Source organism: Eublepharis macularius, chromosome 8 (genome assembly GCF_028583425.1).
Source record: "Eublepharis macularius isolate TG4126 chromosome 8, MPM_Emac_v1.0, whole genome shotgun sequence".
Lineage (NCBI taxonomy): Eukaryota > Metazoa > Chordata > Lepidosauria > Squamata > Eublepharidae > Eublepharis > Eublepharis macularius.
This window is the reverse complement of record NC_072797.1, coordinates 60169176-60196422: the sequence shown is the minus strand read 5'-3', so window position 1 is coordinate 60196422 and position 27247 is coordinate 60169176. Positions and strand designations below refer to the sequence as shown.

The 27247-nt window shown below is 42.4% G+C and overlaps 1 protein-coding gene across 1 annotated transcript in view; it reads right to left on the bottom strand.

Moving 5' to 3' along the window:
• The window catches only part of PPIP5K2 (diphosphoinositol pentakisphosphate kinase 2), a 203929-nt gene that overhangs the window by 97508 nt on the left and 79174 nt on the right, over positions 1-27247 (bottom strand). Inside the window, exons 11-16 of the mRNA XM_054986269.1 lie at positions 26123-26209; positions 24162-24237; positions 23968-24077; positions 18482-18567; positions 9278-9403; positions 9042-9163 (exon numbers count right to left, since the gene is read on the bottom strand). Coding sequence (XP_054842244.1) covers positions 9042-9163; positions 9278-9403; positions 18482-18567; positions 23968-24077; positions 24162-24237; positions 26123-26209 — 607 coding nt within the window. The remainder of the gene's footprint in view (positions 1-9041; positions 9164-9277; positions 9404-18481; positions 18568-23967; positions 24078-24161; positions 24238-26122; positions 26210-27247) is intronic.

Sequence of the window (27247 nt, the reverse complement as noted above, 5' to 3'; positions counted from 1 at the left end):
GGAGAAAAAAGCGGCGGAGAATCATAAAGAACTGCTACAGAAGATGCAAGAATTGCTGGCAAAGGACTTCAAAGAGATGAGAGATGCTATTCAAGCTGATGTAGCCACTTTGACAAAGACTGTAGAAGGAGTAAAGGAGGAGTTGCAAGTAACAACAAAAAAAGTGGAACAGGTTGAGCAAAAGGCAAATGATATAAAAGTAGAAATGAAACAAGAAAATCAAGCGATTCAGACAAGAGGGGCAATGATGGAGTGCAAGGCGATGGAGAGAAAGCTAAGATTTCGTGGCATTCAAGAATCTGAGACAAACCAAACAGGAACAGATGACAGAGATATTGGCAGAATTTTTAGGGAAAGAGAAGGATGAAATAACAGCAAATATGGACCTTGCATATAGAATTAATTCGGCTTTTGCAAAACAAAGGAAGATAACAAGAGATATTATTGTGCAACTAGTGACAGAAAGAATGGAAGAGATTCTCAAGAGGCATTTTGAAAAACCCTTAATAAAAGAAGGGAGTAGAATCAAAATTATGAAAGAAGTACCAAAATGGATTCTCCAAGAGAGGAAGAAATACAGGGAGCTGACCCAGAAGTTAAGAGACCAGGATATTAGATACAGATGGGAAATTCCAGAAGGACTAAGCTTTTATTATAAAGCGTTGAGAATAGTTATCCAAACTAAGGAGCAGATGGAAAGATTTTTACAAGAACATGTAGAGGACTTTCCTGGCATATTAAAAATGTAACAATATGGAGTACAAGTTAATATCTTGGAATGTGAATGGACTAAACTCACCCCAAAAAAGAAAAACAAATTTTCATTGGCTAAAGAAGCAAAATTCTAATATAATATGCCTACAAGAGACACATATTAAAGATAAAGATGCAAAATATTTAAAAAACAAGCACTTGGGAAAGGAATATATATCATTGTCCAAGCAAAAAAAAAAGGAGTAGCGATTTATATAAATGAAACTCTAGAATCAAAGTTAATCTTCCAAGATAGTGATGGAAGATATATAGCTGTGGAAATAAATATAAATGCAAAGAAAACTCTGGTAATAGCCCTTTATGCCCCAAATGGAGCCAAAGACTAATTTTTTAAAGATATATTGAATAAATTGGATCAGGACGTATTTGATCAGATAATTTTGGTTGGAGACTTTAATGGCGTGGTAGATTTACAACTAGATAAAAAATCGAAAGCAAATGTTAAAAAATCAGGAAAATTGCGAAAAAAATTTTTTGAATTAGTCCAGCAAGGAAACCTGGAAGATGTATGGAGAAAGGAAAATCCAAAAAGTGCAGAATTTACTTACTACTCCACAAGGCATTTATCTTTTTCACGTATTGACATGATTTGGGCGACAAAGGATTTGACTTTAATGACTAAAAAAGTGGAAATATTACCAAGGGTGAGTGCAGACCATAATCCAATGTTATGGAAATGGACAATGGGCTGAAAAAAATTTAGATGGAGAATAAATGAGGATTTATTACAAAATCAGGAGAACCTGAATTATTTGAAAGAAGAAACTAAACAATTTTTTTAACAAATAATAATAATGAAGTTTCAACACAGATGGTATGGGACACTTATAAGGCTGTAATAAGAGGAAACTTAATTTTATTAAATAGTAAGGACAAGAAGAGAAGACAGGAGAAATGGCAAGAAATACAACAAAAAAATTATAAAAAAGAACAACAGTTAAAGAAAAAAACTAGGAAAAAGTCGATTATACAGGAAATTAAAATACTACAAGACCAAATAACAGCCATTAGTAATAAAGAGCTAGAATGGAAATTAAAGACATTAAAGCAGAAATCATTTGAAGGAGCAAATAAACCAGGAAAGTATCTAGCCTGGCAATTGAAAAAAAGGAAGGAAAGGAAAATCATTAATAGAATAATAGAAGATGACAAGGAGCTGAGAGAGCATCATTCAATTAAACGCTCATTTTATAAACATTACGCTAAGTTATTTCAGAAGAAATCAGTAAACTTACAAGAAATAGAGGGGTATCTAAAGAATACTCATTTACCAAAGATACCAGAAAAGATGAAGCAGAGACTGAATGCTCCAATTACAGAAGAGGAAATCATAGAAGCAATTGATGCGGCTAAGATTGGGAAAGCACCATGACCTGATGGGATCACAGCTAAATTTTATAAAGTAATGAAGGAGGACCTAGTACCGATTTTAAAAAATATAATGAATGAAATGTTTCAAGGAAAAGGCCTCCCAGATACGTGGAATGAAGCAACTATTGCTCTGATCCCGAAAGAAAATCAAGATTTGACAGATGTTAAAAATTACAGACCCATATTGCTTATAAACAACGATTATAAAATAATGGCAAGAATATTAGCAGAAAGACTTAAAATATGGTTAATGGATTTTATAGAAGATGATCAGGCTGGATTCTTACCAAATAGACAATTAAAAGACAACTTGAGAGTAATGATAAATGCCATTGAATATTATGATAAGCGACCTGATAAAGAAGTTGGCCTATTCTTTGCGGATGCAGAGAAGGCCTTTGACAATTTGAACTGGGACTTTATGTTTGCGACTATGGAGAAGATGAACTTAGGCAATGAATTTATAGAAGCAGTCAAAACAATTTACAAATTACAAAGAGCAACAATTTGTGTCAATGACGACCTAACAGAGAAATTTGAAATAAGGAAAGGAACTAGACAAGGATGTCCACTATCGCCGCTTTTGTTTGTGGTGGTCTTGGAAGTATTATTGAGGAAGATCAGGGAGGATGATATAATAAAAGGGATAAAAATAAAGGGGTCTTCCTACAAACTCAGAGCATTTGCAGACGATGTGATGTTTATAGTGGAAGACCCTCTACAAATCCTGCCAAGATGGTTAGATAAAATAAAAGCGTTTGGAGATTTGGCTGGCTTCTACATTAACAAAAAGAAATCAAAAATAATAACAAAAATATGACCAAGAAGAAGCAGCAGGAACTGAATGATTTAACAAATTGCGAAGTGGTACATAGAACTAAGTATTTGGGGATAGAGCTGACAGCTAAGAATATAGATTTATTCAAGAATAATTATGAAAAGCTCTGGACTCAAATTGAAAGAGACATGATAAAATGGAATAAATTTAATTTGTCGTGGTTAGGTCGAATTGCCACAATCAAAATGAATGTGCTGCCCAGAATGATGTTTTTAATGCAAACAATACCAATAGTGAAAGATAAAAAGCAATTTGAAAAATGGCAGAGAAAAATTTCGGAATTCGTCTGGGCAGGAAAGAAGCCAAGAGTGAAAATGAAAGTTCTTTGCGATGCGAAGGAAAGAGGAGGTATGCAACTACCTGATCTAAGACTTTATCATGAAGTGATATGTTTGGTGTGGATTAGAGAATGGGTAACCTTGAGCAATCATAATTTACTAATATTAGAAGGACATAATAAAATATTTGGATGGCATGCATATATGTGGTATGGAAAATATAAAATGGATGCAATGTTTCAGCACCACTATTTAAAAAGAAATTTACTGTTAACCTGGCTCAAATACAAGAAATATATAGAAGAAAAGAAACCACTTTGGATTGTGCCGGCTGAAGTAGTTAATCCAAATTTGGAATATCAGGGGAAAGAATGGCTTACCCTCAAAGAACTGACAGTACTAGAAGATGATCAATTGAAGCTTAAAAGAAATGAGGATTTGCCATTTAGATATGTTTGGCTACAATACAGACAAATCAAAGACTTATTTGATTCAGAGCAAAGAAAAGTAGGTTTTAGAACTAAAAACTCAGACTTGGAAGAGATACTATTGGGAGATAATATTAAAGTAATATCTAAAATGTAAATGTTGTTATTGAAGTGGTTCACAGAAGATGAGACAGTAAAAGTTCAAATGGTAAAGTGGGTTATAAACTGTAATAAAGAAATAACTATGGAAGCATGGGAACAGTTATGGAAAAATACCTTAAAAATATCAACTTGCACCAGTATTAAAGAGAATGGGTATAAAATGTTGTATAGGTGGTACTTAACACCGAAAAAGCTAGCCATTGCTAACAAACAGTTGTCAAACAAATGTTGGAAGTGTAAAGAGCATGAAGGTTCTTTGTTTCATATGTGGTGGACTTGTCAAAAGGCTAGGGACTTCTGGTCTAAAATATGTGCTGAAATGTCTTTGATATTACAATATAATGTTGCAAAAAATCCAGAAATGTTGTTATTATCTTTACATTTAGAAGAGGTTAATAGAAATGATAAGATAGTGCTATATTATATGATAGTAGCAGCAAGAACTCTATATGCTCAGTATTGGAAAAAAGAAGAAACACCGAATATTGAAGAATGGACAAGGAAGCTGTTGTACATGGTCAAATGGACAAACTAACTAGAAATCTGAAAGAGCAAGATCCAGAAATTTTCTTGGAAGATTGGAAGAAGTTCAAGTAATATTTGGAAAAGAAATGCGATGTTAAAGGGCAATTGTGGTCTTCTGAGGGACTTTAAATTTTATACAAAGGACTTTAATGAAAAAATATATTAATATCTATACCATGGTATAAATATTAGCAATATAGTGTAACAATAATAATATCTATGAATAAACGGGGGGCTCAAGTGTTGTTGGAAGTCAAGAAAGAAAAGGGGGAGGGGAGGGGTGGGGTATATAGACATGTAGAAGAGTTAAATTGGATAAATATATTGTATTAAGTAATGATTGTATATTACCTCATCCAATAAAATTTTTATTAAAAAAAAAAAAGTGAGAGAGATTCTGTGTCATTCCACCACTCCAGGGACCTGTGGATGAACCTCAGGTTAGAGAACTGCTTGTATGGGTTCTGTTGATGTGGGTGGAACACTCTGATGAACCAGTTCTGCAGGGGACGAAGTCTTAACCTGGCAAACGGAACTATCAGTCAGAGTGACCATAAAATCTAACTGTCTTTGAATTTGTTTTGCACTTTGATGCCTGTATGAAAGGACCTTGTTCAGAGTGAAGAGAAATTTCTCTGTCCTTTCTGAGGTAGGGAAGACAAGGGCTAGGGAGGAGTCTAAGACTGTCCCCACAATTATCATCTTTTGCCAGGGAACCAGAGATGACTTCTCCATACCAACCCTCAGGCCCAGCTGGTGGGGAATGGTAAGGACCAGAGACGTGCCCTGAGACAGGGATTCTCTGGAGTGGTCCACCAAAAGCCAAACATCAAGATAGGGAAAAATGGCACACCTTTTCTCCCTGAGGTGGCTTACTACTACTGCCATGACTTTCGCAAAAATACAAGGGGCAGAGTAGAGGCCAAAAGGAAGAACCTTTTATTGGTAGTTCTCAGAGCTACACTGAAAGCAAAGGAAATTTCTGTAGTGAACATTTATTGGAACATAAAAATATGCATCCTTTAAATCAACAGTAACAAACAAAAGTGGAGTTTTTAATGTGTGAAACCTCTTTAACGACAACATTCTGAACTTTTTGAAAACTATAAACTTGTTTAGGGAATGAGGTCTAAAATGGGACAGGAACCTCCTGACTTTTTGACAACAATAAAATATTGGGAAAACACCCAGTTGGTACAACCAGATGTAATCAGTTTTATGGCCTGTTTCTGCCACGATTGCACTTCCTCTAAGAGTAAGGTGGGAGGAGGTGGAGGATTAAACAGATGCAGAATGTTGAGTTCATCTGTCCTGAACTCTAGGCAGTAGCCTTGGTTCACTGTGGACAACACCCAAGCCTGTAGAAGTGAGAGGTGGACTGACATGGCCCCCAAAGGCATGGCATCAAAAACCTTGTTTACTGGATCCAGACTGAGCTCTCAGGAAACAGGATCTGTCCTTCGATTTGCTTCAGAAATAACTCCTCTGAAGTTGAATGGAGGCTGAGGTAGATGGCTATTGAGAGCCTCTGGGCAATGAGTGCATTGGTTGGGGATGGAACTGATTATATTTACTGTTGTAAGACGTATACGACCTTGGGGGAAATCTCTGCCTAAAAGGATTTGGGTGGAGTGGTGTGATAGTCAATAACCTTGCTGTCACCTTATCCTTAATCTTTTTGAAAATCTCATCCGTGGTTGACAAAAAAAGTCTGCACTTTCAAAGGGAAAATCTATCCTCATCCTATGGTCAGGAACTAGCACTGTGGTTCTGAGCCACGCATGCCTACATATTACAATTGCAGAGGTCATAGCTCTTGATGAACAATTTCCAATATGTCTGGCAGTATTATTTGTTGTTTAGAGAGCCTTAAAGCTTCTCCTTGCAAAATTTTTGCAAGCCTTTGCTTATCATCTAGGATTAGGCATAAGTATAGGCCTATCTTTTCCCATAAAAAAAGTTGGTAGCAGGCCATAACTGCCTTATAATAACTGATTCTAAAGGTTAAGGCTGCAGAAACATAAATCTTTCTACCCAGTAGAAAGGCTGCAGAAGCATAAACCTTTATACTCAGTTTCCTGCCTTCTTTATTGAGTGGAGCCAAATGGCCCATGCTTTTTTGGAGGCCCTTGCCTTGGAAGATCTCGGTAACAATAGAATTGGCAGGAGGGTGAGCAAACAAAAAATCCGATCCTTCTTGTTTGGTTCTATATATATTATCCAGCTTTTTTGACATAGCTGGAATTGAGGCTGGTCTGGACCACACATCTTTGGTCACGTCAAGCATGCCTTGCATTATTGGAAATGCCACCAGTCTGGCCACTTCTGAACGCAAAACCTTGAAGACTGGATCCAAAGAGATCGGAGCACAGCAGGTCACCTCAATGTCCAGACATCTCTCCATCTAACTAACTGTTTGGTATATAAACAGAGATCCCCACTTGGAGACACAGCAGAATCCTCGGTAAGGAATTCTGATGGAGATGGTTCTGATGCAAAATCTGATCCGACATCAGAGTCATCATCAGATTGAGTAAAGTGGTTCAATGTTGGTTCTGGAACAGCAATGTCCTCTGGAATCATGGCTGGAACCAATGAAGGTTTAGTTTTGCCTCTTGGTTCCGAGCAAACCGAAACATAAGGGTCCTTGTCATGGGAGAAGTAATGAGGGAGGTACATGTCCAGTGAATGTTCAAACCTGTAAGCATAGTAATGGTATGCTTTGTGGAGAATATAGCTTTATGGAGCTATATGGAGAATAATGGAACTAATGGCATCTATGGTAACGAGCCAGTTCCAAGCAATTGTCATTCTCCGATGGAACCAAGGAACTGTCTTTCTCCAGGCCTGTATTGGTGATGGCGGCAATGGAGAAATAGCTGTAGATGCTTCTATGATTTCTGGAATCTCACCCTCTGAAAGGGATTGAACCAAAGCAGAACACCTTTTGGGGACTGGAAACGGAGTTCTTAGAACCCTGGGAAGACTCAATGCAATCAAAGCATTCGGAACTGAAGAAGAGGCTTTTTCCCTGTTTTGTGACTTAGAAGTCAATGTTTTATCAACATACTTCAACTCGAGCTTAGTCTTTTTTGCGGGTAGCTCTGACTGGCACCAAGATGGAACCGATGAAGAAGCATCTGAAACAGACTGATCTTTCTCAGTAGTGATAGGCCCCAAGCATGCTGGAGGAACCAAGGAGGCCCGTTCTGGGTGCTGTGGTTTGATTTATTATTGTGGTCCTTAGACCAGACACAGGCGCTGTGGTCCATTATCTGCAGTATTAATATTGGATTCAATAGAGCCCTTCAGGGCTGACTCCCAAAGAGCCACTTTAAGTCGCAATGCTCTTTCATGTTTACAGACTGCATACTGCAAGGTATCACGGTCCTTGCTCAGACAAAGAAGACATTTGTAGTGCCCATCCGATTGAGCCATCTTTGTCCCACAACATTAACACTTCTTGAATAGGACCTTAGACACCATGGAATCGAAGGCCCAAACTTCCATATGCAGTGATTGGAACTAAAGAACGGAGAGAAGACATGTCCTTCAGTGGTGGCAAAAGAACTGAGGGAGGGAGACACTTGCCCTGCCTTTTATAGCTGTGCTTGGGAGAAAAGTGGGCAAAAAGGCTAGGCAAGTGTCTCACGCCTCTAGGTTTTGAAATGTCTGCAGTTGGCCTACACATGTGCAGTTCCCATGTGTGCCTGCACAGAAGACACAACAATGAACTGATGTGTGTACGTGTGTGAATATACACACACACTCATACATATGTGCAAATGTACGCATAAAATGCCAGTCCACAAAGTATCTATCACAAATATGCTACGGACAGCAATCGTTTACAATTAAAGAGAAACTAGAGTAAAACAAACATCAAGAGATCAACAAAGAGCTAATATAAAAAAACCCATGTGCATAACTGAAAACATACAATTTAACATTACTGATGACTGACATGCTGATTAATAGCCCCTAAAGTTCTGCAGCCCAAGCACTGATTATTGGAAGCCTTTAATTTGGAAGTGACACACATGAGGTCTCACAATAAGTAATAAATATACTCAAGAGCACCCTGCACAATCGTTTTTGTATACTGGCATAAATCTACTCATGGCTCACATTTAGATTACTGGCAACCATTTACCTCTGTCATTTCCCTTTCTTTAAAGCATCTCCAAGAAGTCCTTTGTCCCTATAAAAATCACTTTCTGCCATTCCCTTCACATACAGGTTATTCTAGTATGCCAACTACATCTCCAATATACTTTAACTTAGGGCCAAATAAGATGATATGGTGATCTCATGGCGGCCATGAGGATACTACCACCATTTAAAATGATCTTGTCCCTCCCACACTTTTCAAGTGCTAAAACTGCTGGAGGGGTGGGGGCTGCAGCTGTTTGGGCACTTGATAAGGGTTGGGGGGACAAGAGTACTCAGCCTGCTGTGCTGTAGGCCTGATCAGGATTGGCCCCTCATGGCATTTTTAAATGACTTAAACATGGCAGTGGTATCTTCATGGCAGACATGAGAAAGCCGTCACATCTAGTTTGGCCCTTAAAGACTTCATTTTCTTTTTAAAACAGCCATGTATTTGGTTCTGTACTGATAATGCCCACATAAATAATGCCCTAACCTGATCATTTCTCATAGTACCTTTGCAAAAGCTGCTGCAGTCATTTGAACTCTTCCTTCATCAGAAGCATATATTTTGAGATCATGCCGATAGGTACTATGCAGTCTCAGTAAACCACATCCAGGAAATCCAGCATAATCACCTACCAGAGGAAAAACAAAACACCTTTGTAATTTGCAGCTGTTTCTTTTTAAAAATGTTCTCTTTTTAAGTTATAGCTTCTTGTATTATCCATGCAAAGAAAATAAGATACCACCTTGTCCACCTGGGTACATGCACCGGAAAGCTCTTCCTAGTTCCTCTGCTTGAACTCTGCCTGCAGGAGTCAGTTCTCCTCCCCATTTTAGAACCAAGAGTAGAGATGGCTCCTCCTTGTGGCTGTCTAAAAGGATGCAAAATAAATCAATGAAAAAGTAATACACAATCAATAGTTGCAGGTGGTGGTGGCAGCAAAAAGGTTACTTATCTATGACTGATGTTGTCTGAGAGGTCATCTGAACAGTCATATATATGGGTTTTGCACAGGTGGAGACTCAACACCAGAAAGTTCTAAAGCTCTTGATTAAATTTTAGAATTCCATGCCACTCCACCTATTCTGAGGAAAGGAACATGCATCTTCCCACTCATTTCCTTATAACCATTACTAGACACTCTCCCAGAGGGAAAGAACTGAGAAGCCTACAGCAGGGAAGATGGGCAGATTGTGAGACTGCACAGATGACTGCATGAAGAAAATGAGTTACAGGCAAACTACATAGGTTTTTTTTCTAGGAGTTGCCATCAGTCATCTATGACTTGATAGCACTTTCCATCACCATAGGGGGTTATTCATATTGGGACAAAATAGCATAGGGAAAGGACTTTGTCATATCCATGTCATACCCAATACAGATTATTGCAAGGATCCATAAGTGATAGAACACCATGATATGAAGAAGGGTTTCAGCTTGATTCCAAATCTAGATGTGTAAGACAGCAAACAGGATGGAAAGGTGTAAGGTTGAAAACTATGCTTGATCTGATAGGCAGGTTGGGATTTGTTGTATGCTTTTTAGCCAGTATGATACAGGTTTTAATCGTTTCCTCCAATGAGTGAACTCTACAGAGAAATATGGGAAAGTACCCTGGAAGAAGGGTCCTGACCAAGATCATCCTCAAGAAAACCTGGATGATGAAGCTTGTGACAGGCCCAAATGAGAGGTAGTTTTCTTGCCCTCAACCACTTTGTCTAGCATGATTCAAGTTCAGTAGCACCTTAAAGACCAACAAGATTTTCAGAGTATAAGCTTTCAAGAGTCAAAGTTCCCTTTGTCAGATGCTGATGAAGGGAACTTTGATACCATACTGGTATCTGATGAAGGGAGCTTTGACTCCTGAAAGCTTATACCTTAAACATTTTGTTGGTGTTTAAGGTGCTACTGGGACTCGAATCGTGCAGTTTAATTGCAGACCAACACAGCTACCCACCTGAAACCACTTTTTCCAGGCTCTTTTCAGCTGGAGGAGAACAACAACCCTGTTTCATCAAAAATAAGATCTTAGATACATCTTTTGGTATCAGGTTGAGAATTGCAGAACAAAGTAAAGGAGATAGAAAGCTACAGATATGACAATAGTTTGGGGTGCACAATCAACTTCACATGAACGATGTTTTCTTGCTGTTTAGTCAACCTTTGTCCTGAAGGAATTTGAATGGTGGTATGGAGATCTGGTAATTCATTCCAGGTAAGTAAGAATCTTGACTCATAGTGCTATAGCAGAATATAATGTTTATCCCATAATGCTTAGTTCCCATATTTCTCTGGCTCCTCAGTAGAAGCACTGTTTCCCATTCAAGGAGAAGTGGACAACTCTGGAGTTGGGAGACAAGTGGGTGAAGAAGGTAGAGGTCTTGTTCTTGATCTATGTTTTTTGGTCATCAGAATGAGGGCAGCACCACAGACAGTTTTGACCATGTATCCTTAGTTAATCCCATTAAACCATAAAACCACCATAATAGAAAGGGTGAACAATGAGCTGGCCACTGATTGACCTCATTGGTGCCTCACATCAGTGACCTTAGTCCCTCCCTTTCCAACTCCGCAGTGAGATAATTCATCAGCTTGGCACAGTGCCTAAGATTTTCAGGAACAAAGACAGGCCCTTGTTCCATGATCTCAGAGCACACCAATCCCACAGAGTATGAGTTTTTATCGGAGTCGGCAACAGAGCCAGTACACTGCACGTAAAAGAGAAAAGTTAATGCCAGTATCTGTACAGCTTCTGATATAAAGTGAGTGATACCCAAAGCAGTATTGGGGACCAAGGGCATAGTTAGTGCAGTGGAACCTTGAAGTGAAGTTAACTGTATAGTAAGTACAGCCTAACCTACCTCACAGTCGTGTGAAGACAAAATGGAGGCGAGAAGAACAATGTTAGTCCTCTGGGGGAGAAAGGTGGGGTACAAATGTAGTAAACAAATAAATGTGGTACACAGTCTGAGGACCACTAGTGGAGCTGCTGAAGGCCAAGTCAATATCGGTTGCACAGCAGATATAAGAGTGGATTGCAGTGCCATGGGCAACCTAGTGGATATCAAGGTTGGAATGGGGTTGGTACCAAGGTAGGTGGCTGTGATGGTATCTGACTATGTCAGTGATGTGTTGTCATGAATAACCTGTATAATCTGTGTTTGGGAGCTTGCTGCCTCAAACTTGGCAATGATTAAAGAATGGAAGATTTGTATACACTTACCGTGAAACTTCCTTTCTCGGTGGTGTGGGAGTGGGTCAGTCTTGACTGACAGGAAGTAGCTCCTCCTCTATTGCAGGGTCGGTTGAATCATACGATCCCCTGTGGGAGGGCTCTTCCCTGGCGCACCAGTTGTTTTTTCAAGCCCTCTGGACTCTGCTGTTTTGCTCCATCCTCTAATGCCTTCCTTCACTCTGTTAATGAAACTTTAACACTAACACAACACTTAATTGCCAAACCCATAACTCAAAACATTAACAAACCTGGGTGGGCTTAGACTGACCCACTCCCACACCACCGAGAAAGGAAGTTTCACGGTAAGTGTATACAAATCTTCCATTCTCCAATGGTATGGGAGTGGGTCAGTCTTGACTGACGGGATATACATCTAGCAGTACACCCTAGGGCGGGCAAATTCGTTCACAGAGCGTGCTGGAGCACCCTCCTACCAAACACTGTCTCTGCTGAAGCTATCTTGTCCACTTTGTAATGCCTTGTGAAAATATGCACAGACTTCCATGTAGCTGCTTTACATATCCTCTCTAATGACAGAAAAGCTCTATATGCTGCCGTCGTAGCTGCCCCTCTCAAAGAATGAGCTGTTACTCCCTCTGGAGGAGTCAGCTGTCTAGCCCTATAAGCTAGAGAAATGCAATCCCTAATCCATCTACTCAGGGTGGAAGTGGACACCTTCTCCCCTGACGAGCCCTTTCTGGAGGAAACGAACATATGTTCTGTCTTGCGAAAAGGTTCAGTTCTGTCTAGGTAATAACTCAACGCCTGTCTTACGTCTAACTTATGCCATTCCTTCTCCCTGTCGTGTTTGGGATTAGAACAGAAGGATGGTAGAACAATATCCTCACCCCTATGGAAAGCGGAATTCACCTTAGGGATGAAAGTAGGATCGGGCCTGAGCACCACTCTGTCATTATGAAAGATACAGAGTTCCTTATTCACTGACAAGGCCCTAGTTTCTGAAACCCTCCTAGCTGAGGTGACTCCCACTAGGAAAAATGTCTTAAGTGTCAACTCCTTAAGAGGACAAGATGCCATGGGTTCAAAAGGCTCCCTGGTAAGTGCCTTCAAAACAACATTCAGATTCCATGTAGGAATCTCTGGCGGATTAATGAGCATGGTCCCCCTCAAAAACCTTCGGATATGTGGGTGCCTGGTGAGAGACGTTCCCCCCTTTGACCCCCTAACAGCTGAGATGGCCGCAGTTTGTCTTTTGAGTGTGCTGGTACTAAGTCCTTTACTCAGTCCTTCCTGAAGGAACAATAGTACGTCTGTCACTGGTGCGGTCAACGGTTCACAGTTCCTCTAGCTGCACCAACTATTAAAGGTCTGCCACGTCTTATTGTAACTACTATTCGTGGATCTCTTCCTGGAAGCCAGCATAGTAGCTATGACACCATCTGTATATCCTAATTTAGCGAGCTGTTCATGCTCAATCTCCAGGTTGTTAACTTCAGTGATCCCAGGTCCGGATGAAGCATCTTCCCTTGGGACAGTAGATCTTCTTGGTGTGGCAGTCTCCATGGCTCTGCAATCGAGAGCCGTTTCAATTCTTGGAACCACTGCCTCCGTGGCCAGAAAGGAGCGATCACTATTACTTCCGCTCGTTGTTGAATTATCTTTTGGAGTACTCTGACTAGGATCTTCAATGGAGGAAATGCATAAAGAAGAACTGCAGGCCAGTCTTCGTTTAGTACGTCCATGCCTAACGCCCCTTGTTCCCTTCTTCTGGAGAAGAACCTCTGCAACTGGGCATTCTGAGCCATGGCGAAAAGATCCACTTCCGGTTTCCCGTATTTCTGACATACCCAACTGAAGACCTTCCGGTGTAGCATCCACTCTGCCTGGTCTACTTGGTTCCTGCTCAGCCAGTCTGCAACCATGTTCTGTACGCCTGCCACGTGTACCGCCTTGATCGATTTCAGGTTCTGTTCTGCCCGCAGCATGATTTCCTCCACTTCCATGTTTAACTTCCTGTACCTGTTTCCTCCCTGTCTGTTCACATATGCCTTTGCAGTCGTGTTGTCTGTCTGTATTAGTACATGTTGTCCCAACAGCAAATCCTGAAGTTTCCAGAGTCCCATCTTAATGGCCCTCAGTTCTAGCCAGTTTATGCTGCTTTCTCTTTCCGTTAGCGACCATACACCTTGGGCCATGTTGCCCTTTGCGTGTGCTCCCCAACCTGTCAGGCTTGCATCTGTGGTCATCACAATCCGTTGCGGTTCCCTGAGGGGAGACCCTTCCTTGAACCTGTACGGTGCTGTCCACCAGTTCAGTTCTTCCTTCAGTGACACTGGCATCTTTATGAGTCGATGCTCCTTGTGTGCTATGATCCTCTGAAAAGGTCTTAGGAACTTCTGTAGTGCACGTGTATGGAATCTGGAACATGTCAGGGTGCCCTGACAGGATACCATCTTTCCCAGAAGTTTTGCCAACTGCATGACCTCCACCTCCGTCTCCCTCTGAACGAAGTTCACTAGGGAAATTATCTTGAGTTGTCTCTCTTCCGAGATGAAGGCTTTGTCTTTGATAGTATCCAGAGTCACTCCCAGGTGTGATATTCTCTGTGTAGGAGAGAGAGTGCTCTTCTTTGTGCTGATCACGAATCCATGATCCTCCAAGTACGATATAGTTGTCTGGATGGCCTTCTCCCCTTGAGTCTGGGAGGGGGCCTTTATAAGGATGTTGTCCAGATACGGAAACAGGGAGACCCCCTGCAGTCTGAGGGTGGCTATCAAGGTCACTAACACCTTTGAGAACACCCTGGGAGAGGCCTTGAGGTCAAAAGGGAGAGCCTTGTATTGGTAATGTTCTCCATTGTAAGCAAAGCGGAGGTATCTTCTGTGATTCTCCCTGACTGGAATATGCAGATAGGCCTCGGATAGATCTATGGAGGCCAGGAAGTCCTCCTTCTGTATGGCCCCCAAAATGGATCTCAAAGTCTCCATCTTGAACTTGCGTGAAGCAATGAACTGATTCAGCCAGCGCAGATCCAATATGGCTCGGACATCCCCGTTCTTCTTTGGAACAATGAAGAACACTGAATACACTCCCTTTTTCCAGTGAGGTGTAAGAACAGCTTCTATTGCCTTGATAGCTAGAAGGTGTAGGATCGCCTCCTGAATCTGCAGATGTTTCATCTTCCTGGAGTTTCGTTGTATGCAAACCACACGATTTGGGGGTCTCGTCTGGAATTCTAGTGAGTAGCCCTTTGATACTGTCTCTAGCACCCATCCATCTGTCACCGTTCTTTGCCACTGTTCTGAGAATTCCTGAAGTCGGCCCCCTATTTGCATGGTTGTCGTTTGAGGATAGTCATGTTTGATGGGCCTTCTTCTGGCCCTTGGTCTGTTGACCCATCGTTAGAAAGGAGAAAGACCTGTTGTCACTCCTGGGTATTGGTTGCCACCTGCTCTTGTAAGGTCTAGGTGCACTCTGCCTGCTGGGACGCTTGGAGTCACGAAAGGAGTGTCTTTCCTTCCCTTTTGTATCTCTCTTCTATGATGGGAGAACCCTCTTTTTCTCTGTATCCTCCACCAGATACTTGTCCAAAGCTTCCCCGAATAATCTGGCTCCTGTGAATGGTATCGCTGCTACCTTGCTCCGAGCCTGAGGGTCTACGTCCCAGTTTCTCAGCCAGGTATTCCTCCTTGCTGCGACATTGAATCCCATTGCCCTAGATGACATCTGCAATGAATCAAGGGTAGCGTCTGCTGCGAAGGCCAACACCAATGCAATCTCCTTTACCTCATTCTTGATTTCCTTTGGTACCTCTCTGCCCGCTGTCGCCAGCTTGGAAGCCCAAGTGAACGCTGCTCTTGCGAAGAGGGACCCGGTGGCTGAGGCTCTAAGAGAGGCGGCCAAAGCCTCGAAGTTCCTGCGAAGTGTCTGCTCGATTTTCTTGTCCGAAGGGTCCTTGGGCAGCCCTTCTGCATCCATAGGTAGTACTAATGTAGTGGCTAGGCTAGTAACCGGGTCATCGACTATCGGAAGTTTGATCTTTCTTGTAGCCTCTGGAGTAAAGGAGTAAAACTTGTTAAACACAGATTGAACCACCTTAGGCCTGGCTGGGTTCTCCCATTCTGCGATCAAAATGCTATGGAAAATTGCTGGCAGAGGTACTCCAGTCTGGGTACTCCCCACTTTAGGAAGCACTCTCTCTAAACCTTGTGGAAAGGCAGGGTCTGCTTCCTCTTTCCCCAAGTCCATCTGGGCTAATTCTAGAGTCCTCAGAACTTTGGGGAGTAGTTTGGAATAAACTTCCTGAGGGAAGAGTCTGGTTTGAATTACTTCTCCTGTTCCCTCCTGTTCTTCCGAAAGTTCCCCCTCTTCACTCTCAGAGTGCTCCCTTGAAACCTCTGAATCTGACTGGGGCTCTTCAGAAAAGCTGGAGTCCCCTTCCAAATAACTCTCCTGTTTTCTCCTTTTAGAAGAATGGGGAGTGGGGGGAAGCAAGGGCCTCGTTTGCTTCTTTGGCCCTGTGTTAGACCTACTCTTTCCACAAGTGTCTTGGGTCTTGATGGAATCCATCACTTCCTTGAAACCTTTTCTCATCTCTGTCTTAATCCAGGCCAGCAGGTTGTCCTTGGCCTCTGGGCCTGAGAGGTCTAGCTGGCCAAGCTCCTGGCCATGACTACTAAGGCCTTGTGAAGGGGGAGTGGAGGGAGGAGAACTGGAGAGGTCTAGGCCCTCGGCCCTCCCGGTCACCATTTTAGGGCCTTTTGCCCCCTCCTGGGCTGCCATTCCCGCCAAATTACTTTCCCTCCTAAACGGGAGCAAATGGGGAGAGGGAGAGAAAAAAAGACAGGGTTGAGAGAAAGAGAGAGAAAGGAGGCCAGTGAGCTTAATTAAGACCACATACAGCCTTTCCCAACCGTTTGCCCTGATTGCTCCTACTTGTGAGCAAAACCAACTCCCTTCCAAGCCCAGCGCCCTAAAGGGACACTTACCGGGCCTGTGGAAGGGAGACGAGGTCTGTCGCTTCCGCCGCTATTGCGTGCGTGCTTGTGCGATTTTTGTTGTCTGTGCTCCTGCGGCGCTCTTTTCTCACCGCCCGCGCCTCGCTTGTCCTCTCCCCGCTTGCCAGGGCTCAGCCTCACCGTCGCGTTTCCCCCTGGCAAAAGACTATGCCGGGATCACTGTAGCCTCCTCTTTGGAGAAGAGGAGGTTGAGGGGGGACATGATTGCTCTCTTTAAGTATTTGAAAGGCTGTCATTTGGAGGAGAGCAAGGAGCTGTTCCAATTGGCAGCAGAGGGTAGGCTGCGAAGCAATGGGCTTAAATTACATGCACAAAGGTACCGGCTGGATATTAGGAAAAACTTTTTCACGGTCAGAGTAGTTCAAAAGTGGAATCAGCTGCCTAGGGAGGTGGCGAGCTCCCCCTCACTGGCAGTTTTCAAGAAGAGGCTGGATGAATACTTGTCAGAGATGCTTTAGGCTGATCCTGCACTGGGCAGGGGGTTGGACTAGATGGTCTGTATGGCCCCTTCCAACTCTATGATTCTATGATTCTAGCCGCCGCAACAAACCGGCATAGGCTAGCGTCCCCCTCGCTGCGCTGCCTCTGCTGCAGGGATAGAGCGGCTGGCTCTGTGCCTCCTCGGCATCGCGTCCAGAGTCTGGGGTGGGGGGTGGGGGGGGAATTCGGGGTGGAGGGACAAGCCCTTCCTTTCCCCCTTTGTATTCCTTCCCTTTTGTTCTTCTTTCTTCCAAGTCTTTCTTTCTTTCCTTTTTTTTTTTTTGGAATCATTGCTCAAGAGCACAGCAATTCGACTCCCTGCCAGAGCAGGGCCGGTAAAAAACTGGCGCGCCAGGGAAGATCCCTCCCACAGGGGATCGTATGATTCGACCGACCATGCAATAGAGGAGGAGCTACTTCCCGTCAGTCAAGACTGATCCACTCCCATACCACTGGAGAAAGGTTGCTGCACCATATGTGAACTGAGAGAACAGATGAAGGGGAACATGGAGAAATAAAAATAAGGACAATGTAAATGACCTGTGTGTGTGTGTGTGTGTGTGTGTGTGTGTGTGTGTGAAGCGGCATCAAGTCGTAGCTGACTTATGGCTACCCCTACTGGGATTTTCAAGGCAGGAGACTAACAAAGGAGGTTTGCCATTGCCTGCCTCTGCACAGCAACTCTGGTTTTCTTTGGTGGTCTTCTATTCAAGTTCTAACCAGTGCCAGCCCTACTTAGCTCCTAAGATCTGACAAGATTCGGTTAGCTTGTGCCATTCAGGTCAGGGCATAAATGTGACCTACTATAATTTTTTTTTGTCTGAAGGTAACAAGACAAGAGAAGAGAGAAAAGCTTAGGCAGTTTTCTGATATAACAAACACACAGCTGCTAACAGTGAAGTGATTAGAAGAAAACTCAGCAGTAAAATGTTTGCCCCTCCACTAAAAACAAGTGTTGTGGCATGGTATTTTACTTCAGGATCTGAGTATCAATTTCTAGTATACAGCTCCAGAATATTCCAGAGTTGTTTCTGTACCAGTGCATCACGCGATCAAAGAATAAAGAATATCCAAACTGGACAAAATTAAAGGGGTTTTTTAAGCCTACATTTTCCTAAAATTTCTCTAAGCCAATGATTTGAAAGTTAACTTCTACCTCTGCTTTCATGACAACAGAACAGTTAAAAAGAAAAGAAAATCCAACAGACAAATCAAATTCCAATAATTAATTTGTAAATGATTGGTATCATAGTACCTTCCTCTTCACTAGATGTTTTGGGGCAACCATGAGGGAGGTATGTCAGCTGAACTTTGCGATTTATACCAGAAAAATGTCCATACCTAAGGATAACAAAAGAACAAATAAGAGGAAATCATGAAAATGGACCTTAGATACACTTAAAAACACCTGTTAAGAATACTTATCAGATAGAAAAACATCATATACTAAATAGTTGATATTGTGGCAAAGCCATAAGGAGTAAAACTTTTTGGGAACTGTAGCACAAGGCTAAGGGAGGTTAACAGAAGCACCTGGGCTGAGGCAAGAGCACATGGTGGAGAGCTGCTGCTAGAAGGTAAGAGGTTGTTGTCTTTCTGCCTTTTGCCCTTTGCCTTTCCAAGCTACTGTGTGAGAAGCTAAGGGTGAGTGGGTTCTGTGTAGCTTGCTAGAGAGTGGTTCTGGTTAAGTTCTGTGTGGGGCTGTTGGGGGCTGAGTGAATTGCTGTTGTTTGCTGCTGGTTGCTGTTGCTCTTGGTTACAAGCCCCGCCCCCTAGTGTCCTGGGGCCCTGCTGGGCTAGGAAGGAAATGACCTTTTGAAACAAAAGGCTCCTCCTCGCCAGAGGGCAAGAGCTAAAGAGCTCTTGGCCTGTGGCTCTTAGCCTGGGGATCTGCCTGGGGGACCTGAAAATCTGCTGGTATACTGGTTCTGCTGGTACTCTAGGTATATATTTGGAAGGCAATCATGTCTACTGAAGCCCCTTTCGCAGTCACCTGCATGGAGTGTGCCATGTTTGTTTTCCTCCCAGAAGAGAAGACAGAGTTCACTTGCCAGAAGTGTAAGCTGGTCAGAGTTTTGGAAGAAAAGGTTCAGAGCCTGGAGGAGAGGATCACCACCCTTCAGGAGATCAAGGAGGGAGAGGATTTTATTGACAACAGCCTGGGGGATCTGCACAGCCAAGAAGAGGAAAGTCAAGGAGGAGAAGAAAGAGTTGATCTCCCTTCTGAGCCTCCTCTCAGATCTACGGTACAAACCCGAAGACGTCAACGAAGAAGATGCTCTGGTCCACTTGAGCTCAAGAATCGTTTTGAAGTGCTAGAGATGGTGATGGAGATGAGAGTGGAAGGAGAACCGCAAAGATCTGGAAGAGGGTGTGCAGAAGACATGGGGCCACATGGAAGTGGAAAAAAACGGAAGGTGGTAGTCGTCGGAGACTCTTTGCTCAAGGGTATGGAACGCCATGTCTCTGGGCCAGATCCCCTATTCCGAGAGATGTGTTGCTTGCCGGGAGCCAGAAGTCAGGAAATTACCGACCGGCTGCCAAAACTCATCAAGCCTGCTGATAAGTACCCATTTGTGCTGATTCATGTGGGAACGAACGACATGGCTGTGAATACTGCTGCAAGAATTAAAGAGGATTATGAAGCTCTTGGAAGGCAGTTGAAGACATTGGGGGCTCAGGTGGTATTCTCTTCTGTCCTTCCAGTCACAGGAAGAGGAACACGCAGGGAGCGGACCATACTTGAGGTGAATCGTTGGCTGAGTTGGTGATGCCGGCAGGAGCACTTTGGGTTCTAAAACCATGGGATAGGTTTTCTTAGAGAAGGCCTTCTAGCACATGATGGGCTTCACCTCTCAAGGGCGGGGAAGAAAACATTTGCAACAAACCTGGAGAACTTCATCAGAAGAGCTTTAAACTGATGCCGCAAGGGGAAGGGGACGATCGACATGGTGATTTCAATGACGAAGTGAAAACAGTGGGGACCCACCTGGGTAGGAAAGGTCAAACAAAGGTACAAGGCTACAAGTGTCTATATACCAATGTCCAAAGTATGGGCAATAAGAAAGAAGAGCTTGAGCTTCTATTGCAAACAGAGGGCTACGATATAGTAGGAATTACTGAGACTTGGTGGGATGATTCCCATGACTGGAATGTGCTAGTGGATGGGTATGAGTTGCTCAAGAAAAACCGGAAGGGTAGAAGAGGAGGTGGAGTGGCGTTGTATGTGAGGAGAGGGCTTGATTGTCAAGAAGTTATGGAGAATGGGGCGGACAGCCTGGTGGAAAGCATATGGGTAGAAATAAGGGGAGGAAGGACAAAGGGTATTATTGTTGGAGTCTGCTACAGACCACCTGACCAGCGAGAAGAAATGGATGCTGTCCTCTTTGAACAGATTGGTAGAGTATCCAGACATCAGAACCTTGTAATTATGGATGACTCCAACTTCCCTGATGTGTGCTGGGAGACAGGCTCAGCAAAGCGTCATGAATCACGCAATTTCCTGACCTGCCTGGCCGATAACTTCCTTTTTCAAAAGGTGGAGGAAGCTACAAGGGGTTCGGCCATACTAGACTTGATATTAACCAACAGGGAAGAATTGGTAGATGAGATGAAGATGGCGGGGACCTTAGGGGGAAGTGACCATGTCCTCCTTGAATTCCAGTTGCTGTGGGGAGCCAAGGAAGTTCATAGCCAGACTCGTAAATTAGATTTTCGTAGGGCCAACTTCGATGAACTCAGAGGCTTGATGAGAGTCATTCCATGGGGGAGTGTGCTGGAAGGGAAAGGAGCGAGTGAAGGGTGGGCCCCTCTCAAACACGAGCTTTTCCAAGCTCAAGCCCTCACTATCCCAGCAAGACGGAAACATGGTAAAGGCTCCAAGAAATCGATGTGGATGCACAGAGAGCTCCAGAATAAGCTAAGGGAGAAAAAGGAAATGTTCAGGAAATGGAGAGAAGGACAGACCTCTAAAGAGGAGTATATGAGGGTTACTAGGTACTGCAGATCAGCCATCGGAGAAGCCAAAGCTCAGTACGAGCTGGGTCTGGCCAGGAGGACTCGCTACAATAAGAAAAACTTCTACAGATATGTGAGAAGCAAACGCAAGGTAAAAGATGCAATTGGACTGCTGTTGGGAGTAGATGGAAAAAATCTGATGCAGGACAGAGAAAAAGCAGACAGGCTTAATGACTTTTTTGCCTCTGTTTTCTCCCTGAAGAACTCAGGCACATCTAGAGATACTAGAAAATGTGACAAGACACCTGAGTGGCTAGTTGACATTGACAGAGAGGTTGTGGAGAGGCATCTGGCTGCACTGGATGAATACAAATTCCCTGAGCCAGATGGGGTGCACCCAAGAGTGCTAAAAGAACTTTCTAGAGAACTTGCAGAACCCCTGTCCATCATCTTCCTGGAGGACTGGGGATGTGCCACAAGATTGGAGAAGAGCGAATGTTATCCCAATCTTTAAGAAAGGAAAGAAGGATGACCCAGGAAACTACAGGCCGGTCAGTCTGACTTCTCTTGATGGGAAGATATTAGAACAGATTTTAAAGGGATCAATCTGTAAGCATCTGAAGGACCGCTCAGTGATCCGGGGAAGTCAGCATGGTTTTGTTCCTAACAGATCTTGCCAGACCAACCTGGTTTCCATCTTTGATCGAGTGACCAGCTTACTGGATTGGGGGAACTCTGTTGACGTGATTTATCTAGATTTCAGTAAAGCTTTTGATAAGGTTCCCCATGACATTCTGATGGGCAAACTGGAAGACTGTGGAGTGGACTATAGGACAGTTTGGTGGATAGGGAACTGGTTAGAGGACCGCACTCAAAGAGTGGTGGTCAACGGCATTCCATCAGATTGGAGGGAGGTGTCCAGTGGGGTGCCGCAGGGGTCGGTTTTGGGCCCGGTACTTTTCAATATTTTTATCAATGATCTGGATGAAGGAGTGGAAGGGCTGCTCATTAAATTTGCTGATGATACCGAATTGGGAGTAGCAGCAAACACCCAAGAAGATAGAATTAAAATTCAACAAGACCTGAATACTCTGGAGAAGTGGGCAGCTGTGAACAGGATGCAATTCAACAAAGACAAGTGCACAGTATTACATCTGGGCCACAAAAATGGGAAGCACAAATACTGGATGGGGGATACACTTCTGGGCAGTAGTATATGTGAAATGGAACTTGGGGTAAGAGTGGACTGTAAACTAAATATGAGCAGTCAGTGTGATGCGGTGGCAAAAAAGGCTAATTCAATCTTGGGTTGTATCAAAGGGGTCATAGCGTTGAAATCGCAGGTCATAGCCCCTCTCTATACTGCCTTGGTCAGGCCACACCTGGAGTATTGTGCGCAGTTCTGGAGGCCTCGCTTCAAAAAGGATGTGACCAAAATCGAGAGGGTGCAGAGGAGAGCAACGAGAATGATCAAGGATCTGGAGACTGAGCCCTATGAGGTAAGGCTGAGGGCCTTGGGAATGTTTAGTTTGGAGAAGAGGAGGTTGAGGGGGGACATGATTACTCTCTTTAAATATTTGAAAGGCTGTCATTTGGAGGAGGGCAAGGAGCTGTTCCAGTTGGCAGCAGAGGGTAGGACCCGAAGCAATGGGCTTAAATTACATGCACAAAGGTACCGTCTGGATATTAGGAAAAACTTTTTCACGGTCAGAGTAGTTCAAAAGTGGAATCAGCTGCCTAGGGAGGTGGTGAGCTCCCCCTCACTGGCAGTTTTCAAGAAGAGGCTGGATGAATACTTGTCAGAGATGCTTTAGACTGATCCTGCACTGGGCAGGGGGTTGGACTAGATGGTCTGTATGGCCCCTTCCAACTCTATGATTTTATGAACAGCATGTTTGAATGTTCCCCCATCTCAAAAATTCCCAGCATATACAAAATTGGCATGTCAAGAAAGAGTCAGCTTAAGTCTTCCTTTTGACTTGCTATTTTCTTGTGAAGAGTTCACCTTTATGACAGAACATTCAAACATCTAACTCTTATCTTCAGTTGAAGGAGCATAACAAGGAAAAACTCCAGTTTAGCTCAAACTGGTATTGTGTTGCCTTGCTTATAGGATATCTTCTCCACAGCTACCTTCCTGGCCAGTACCAGCTTAAAATAGTTTTATTTACCCAGGCTCTTAGTGAACTTTACCGAGTTTTTACCCATTCCCTTTTCAACATTTTTCTGACTTCCTTATAAAATATTTCAAAACTATTTTATTCCTGACTGTTACTGTTTCATTGCAAGTATGCCTTTTAGTTAGTATTGTTCTTTTTATTTTGTTTTTAGGCTATGTTTGTCACATTTTACATATTTTATTTAAAAACTGACCTGTTGTTGGCACATTATTATTGCAAGTTTTTTAGAACAAATCATCCATTGTTGCTGTTTATACTTGATCTATATGTTGACCTGTCCCTATTTTAACGATTGTAATATTACAATTCTGGTAAGGCTGCACTTTATATACTTATGTTATGATGGTTTTAATGCTCTTTGTAAGCTACCATTCAGGTAGAGCACAGGTTAAAAATGTAAACAAAGAAATAAATAGGGCCAGATTTCATACACACACACAAAAACTGAAAAAGGTATCATCTTACTAATATCAATAACTGGTTATAATCCACTTTGACAACAGTGAGCCGCAGCTCCCTCTTAATACCCACTAAAATTGATGCATGTCCAGACTCCAGAAAGATGCTCTTGCTTTGTCAAAAGACTTTCAAATTAAACACTTACATTTCCAACACAGTTTTCAATTGTTCAAGTTTAGCCTTGCTTTCTTCAATTTCAGAGTCATTGTTTTGCCCAAGTTCTACTAAAAGTTGTCTTGCAATATCAAGTACTTCCTGGAAAAAATGGTATATTGTATAATCAGCTTATAAAAATACACTATTTTTATGTAGAAAAATAAGAAAGACTAACAAACTTGCCTGTAATTGCTTAGGTTTTTTCAGTTTTAGCTTCCCAGACTTATATCCATTGCATTTTTCAAAAAGATCGAAAAATCTTTAAAAGAAACATGTAAATTATTAGAAGTGGATTAATCTACCAGCTGCCACTAGGCCTTGAATTACTCAACTCTTATGGCAGAAGAAACAGAACAAACACAATTGTCTGGCTAATGTCATGATATGTGCCATTTGATATGAATATTTACACACACAAGAAGTTGTTCAAGTACGAAACTTGCATGGCCCTGGTACCAAGAGTCCCCAAAAGACTGAAATAGTACCATATTGTACATATAGTTTCTTCTGAGCAATGTCTCATATTATTTGTTCCATACAGTAATATATGTGAAAATTCACAGAGGTTTATGTTTCTTACCCAGTTCTGAAACAGCTAATAATATAACTCGTCATTCAGACTTCTGCTGTAGATGACACCAACCATTCTGGAATTATTACTGCAAAATCCTGAAATGCTTTGCACAGTCCATGCTTCATTTAATAGCTTATCTTACACAGTACTACATTTCTGAGTTTATTTGTAAAATAAAACGAACATCATAATATTACATAATATCCCTAATGCTTTGGAATGTCCACTTTTCTGACCAATGTACTGCCACCTGTTATGAGAAATATTTCCAAGGTATCCACCTGTCTTACAGAAACATCTCAGGCTTACCCTGCTCCCTTTTTGTACATCCATAACATGAAAGAGTGCATTGTCAACTTGAGAGATTTTGAGTACTATATTATTTTATTGATTTTAAAATTAAGACAACACAAAAGCCCCCATTCCCAGAAGCAACAAGGAAATACGAGCAGGGTACATGCAGAAAGTAACTTTAAGATATCAGAACCTGTAACAAAAGACATTGATGCAGACACATCCTAAATTCTTAATTCTGGTATTTTAAAAACTACTCAAAATCCATATTACTCTATAATCTACAGACACCCACGACACAATGATACCCGACAATACAGTCACCGGGGGATTCCACATGATCGATTTTGATCGGACTTTCTGAGCAGTCGTGCTGCAGTGGAGTCGTACGAATCCACTGCTCCCTGATTCCACATTAAGGCTTTTGTTTCGCATTGACATTTCATTTCATCATGCTCAAAGTCCATCATGCGGAATTTGCCAGTATAAAAATCAATTCCTCACTGCTTTTTCCAGGGGAAGTGTTGACAGATGTGTGTCTTCATTTAAAAAAAAAAAATTGTCAAAAAAAGTTGCTACATATAAACGTTGCATCAAACAAACACATCTGATAGGTCAGAGCATTTCCCACCAATATCGTGGAATGTGTATTGGTTATTGACATCTGGAGGGAAAATTGTTACCGATGACCCCGCTTTCCCTCTGCCCCAGAAGCTGTCAGCTGTCAGCGAGCAACAAGTATCAAATTTGACAAGTTGAAAAACGGACCCGTTATTGGTCAGCTGTTGTTACATGACAAAGGATATGTTTCTGCACAGACTTGAAGAAACATTGCAAAGATTTTTATAAATTTTTTTTTAAAAAAACAAGGGAAAAGGAAAGGTAGTGGGTGTGGCTTAGAAAACATGATTGGCCAATCAAATTAAGTTGATTCGAAGGGCGAGAGAGAAGGGCAAGGGTGGGGAGAACATCGGATAAAGAATTTCGCATGATTAAAATCCCTAATCTGCTGCAAATGGACAAATAAGTTAGGGAAAAGCAGGATGGAAAAAAACCAGACAAAACCTGCAGTGACTTCGAAGCTGCTGCTAGGATTGCCTTCCCACATGTGGAAACACAAAGAAAAATCGAGGTCATTTGGAAGCTGAACAGCAGAAAACCACTAGTGTGGAATCACCCGCCCAATGCACAATAATACCCTAGGACAATACCCTCAAACAATTTGAAAAAAACAATAGGTTAATCTAGTTCCCCCCCTTTCCTGTTAATCACTTACCGTTGATGTTTAACTTCCATTTTCATTTTTTGTTTTGGTGTCCGATCCCCATGCCGTATAACAGCAATAACACATCTAAGCTCCATCCTTTAAGTATACAAAGAACATGGTTATTCTTCCCAGTTCTAGGATTCCAATTAATATTAAAAATTATATCAATCAGCCAAAGGATCCATCTTTTTGTTAATATGCTCAAGGCAGCTAACAAAAATCAAAGTTGCATCAATACAAAATAGAAACCTGAGTGCTGGAACTTCACTCAGCTGCAAGTAAAAGATACAAAATCAGTGTAGCAAGCACAAATGTTAAGACTTCAAAGGAATACTTAGTAGTCACCACTATTGTTTTGGAAAGTAAATTTTAGAATACCAAAATGGATTGTGCTCCGGATTAGTTTAAATTTTTCCACACAGAACATATTCAAATAGTCGCCACTAGAGACCAGTTACAATCAATAGATTTGTCCTAAGGGGTTCCCCCAAGCTATTCAATCTCTGGGTAAATCTCTTAAGAGAAATTATTCACAGTATTTTGAGGACAATGCTATCAATATGGTAACAATACCAAGCTCTTTAGTTCTCTATTCAAATCTCCTGGTGATGTAGTAGAGGTCTTGAGCCACTGTCTGACTGCTGTCATTACATGGCTAAGAGTGAACATATTGAAATTGAATCCTGACAAGATGGGAGGTAATGCTAGTTGTGAAGCCTGAGGTCTTTAAGGACTTTGTGTTTCAAAATTTCAGTGGAGTTCTGCTGTGCCTTAGTGATTTGGTTAAGAGCCTAGGACTTATACTAGACTCAGCATTGCTCCTGGAGAAGCAAGTTAATGCAGCTGCAAAAAAATAAAAATAAAAAAAGCTTTCTTCAAACTTTGTTTAGCCCAGAAGATGCCCCCCTATGTAGACTCTGTGGATCTGGCCACCTGGATCCACGCAATAGTAACTAAAACAGGGTTAACATACCTGTAACTTATGTTCATCGAGTTCTTCTGTGCTGACACACATGGGGGACTGCGCAGGCGCAGGCCAGCCGCCGGAGAATTTTCTAGAGCTTCTATGGCTCCGAAGGGGCCGTCTGTCGCGCGCCTCAGCGACCGTCTTCCCGCCCAAACGGTCACGTGCTC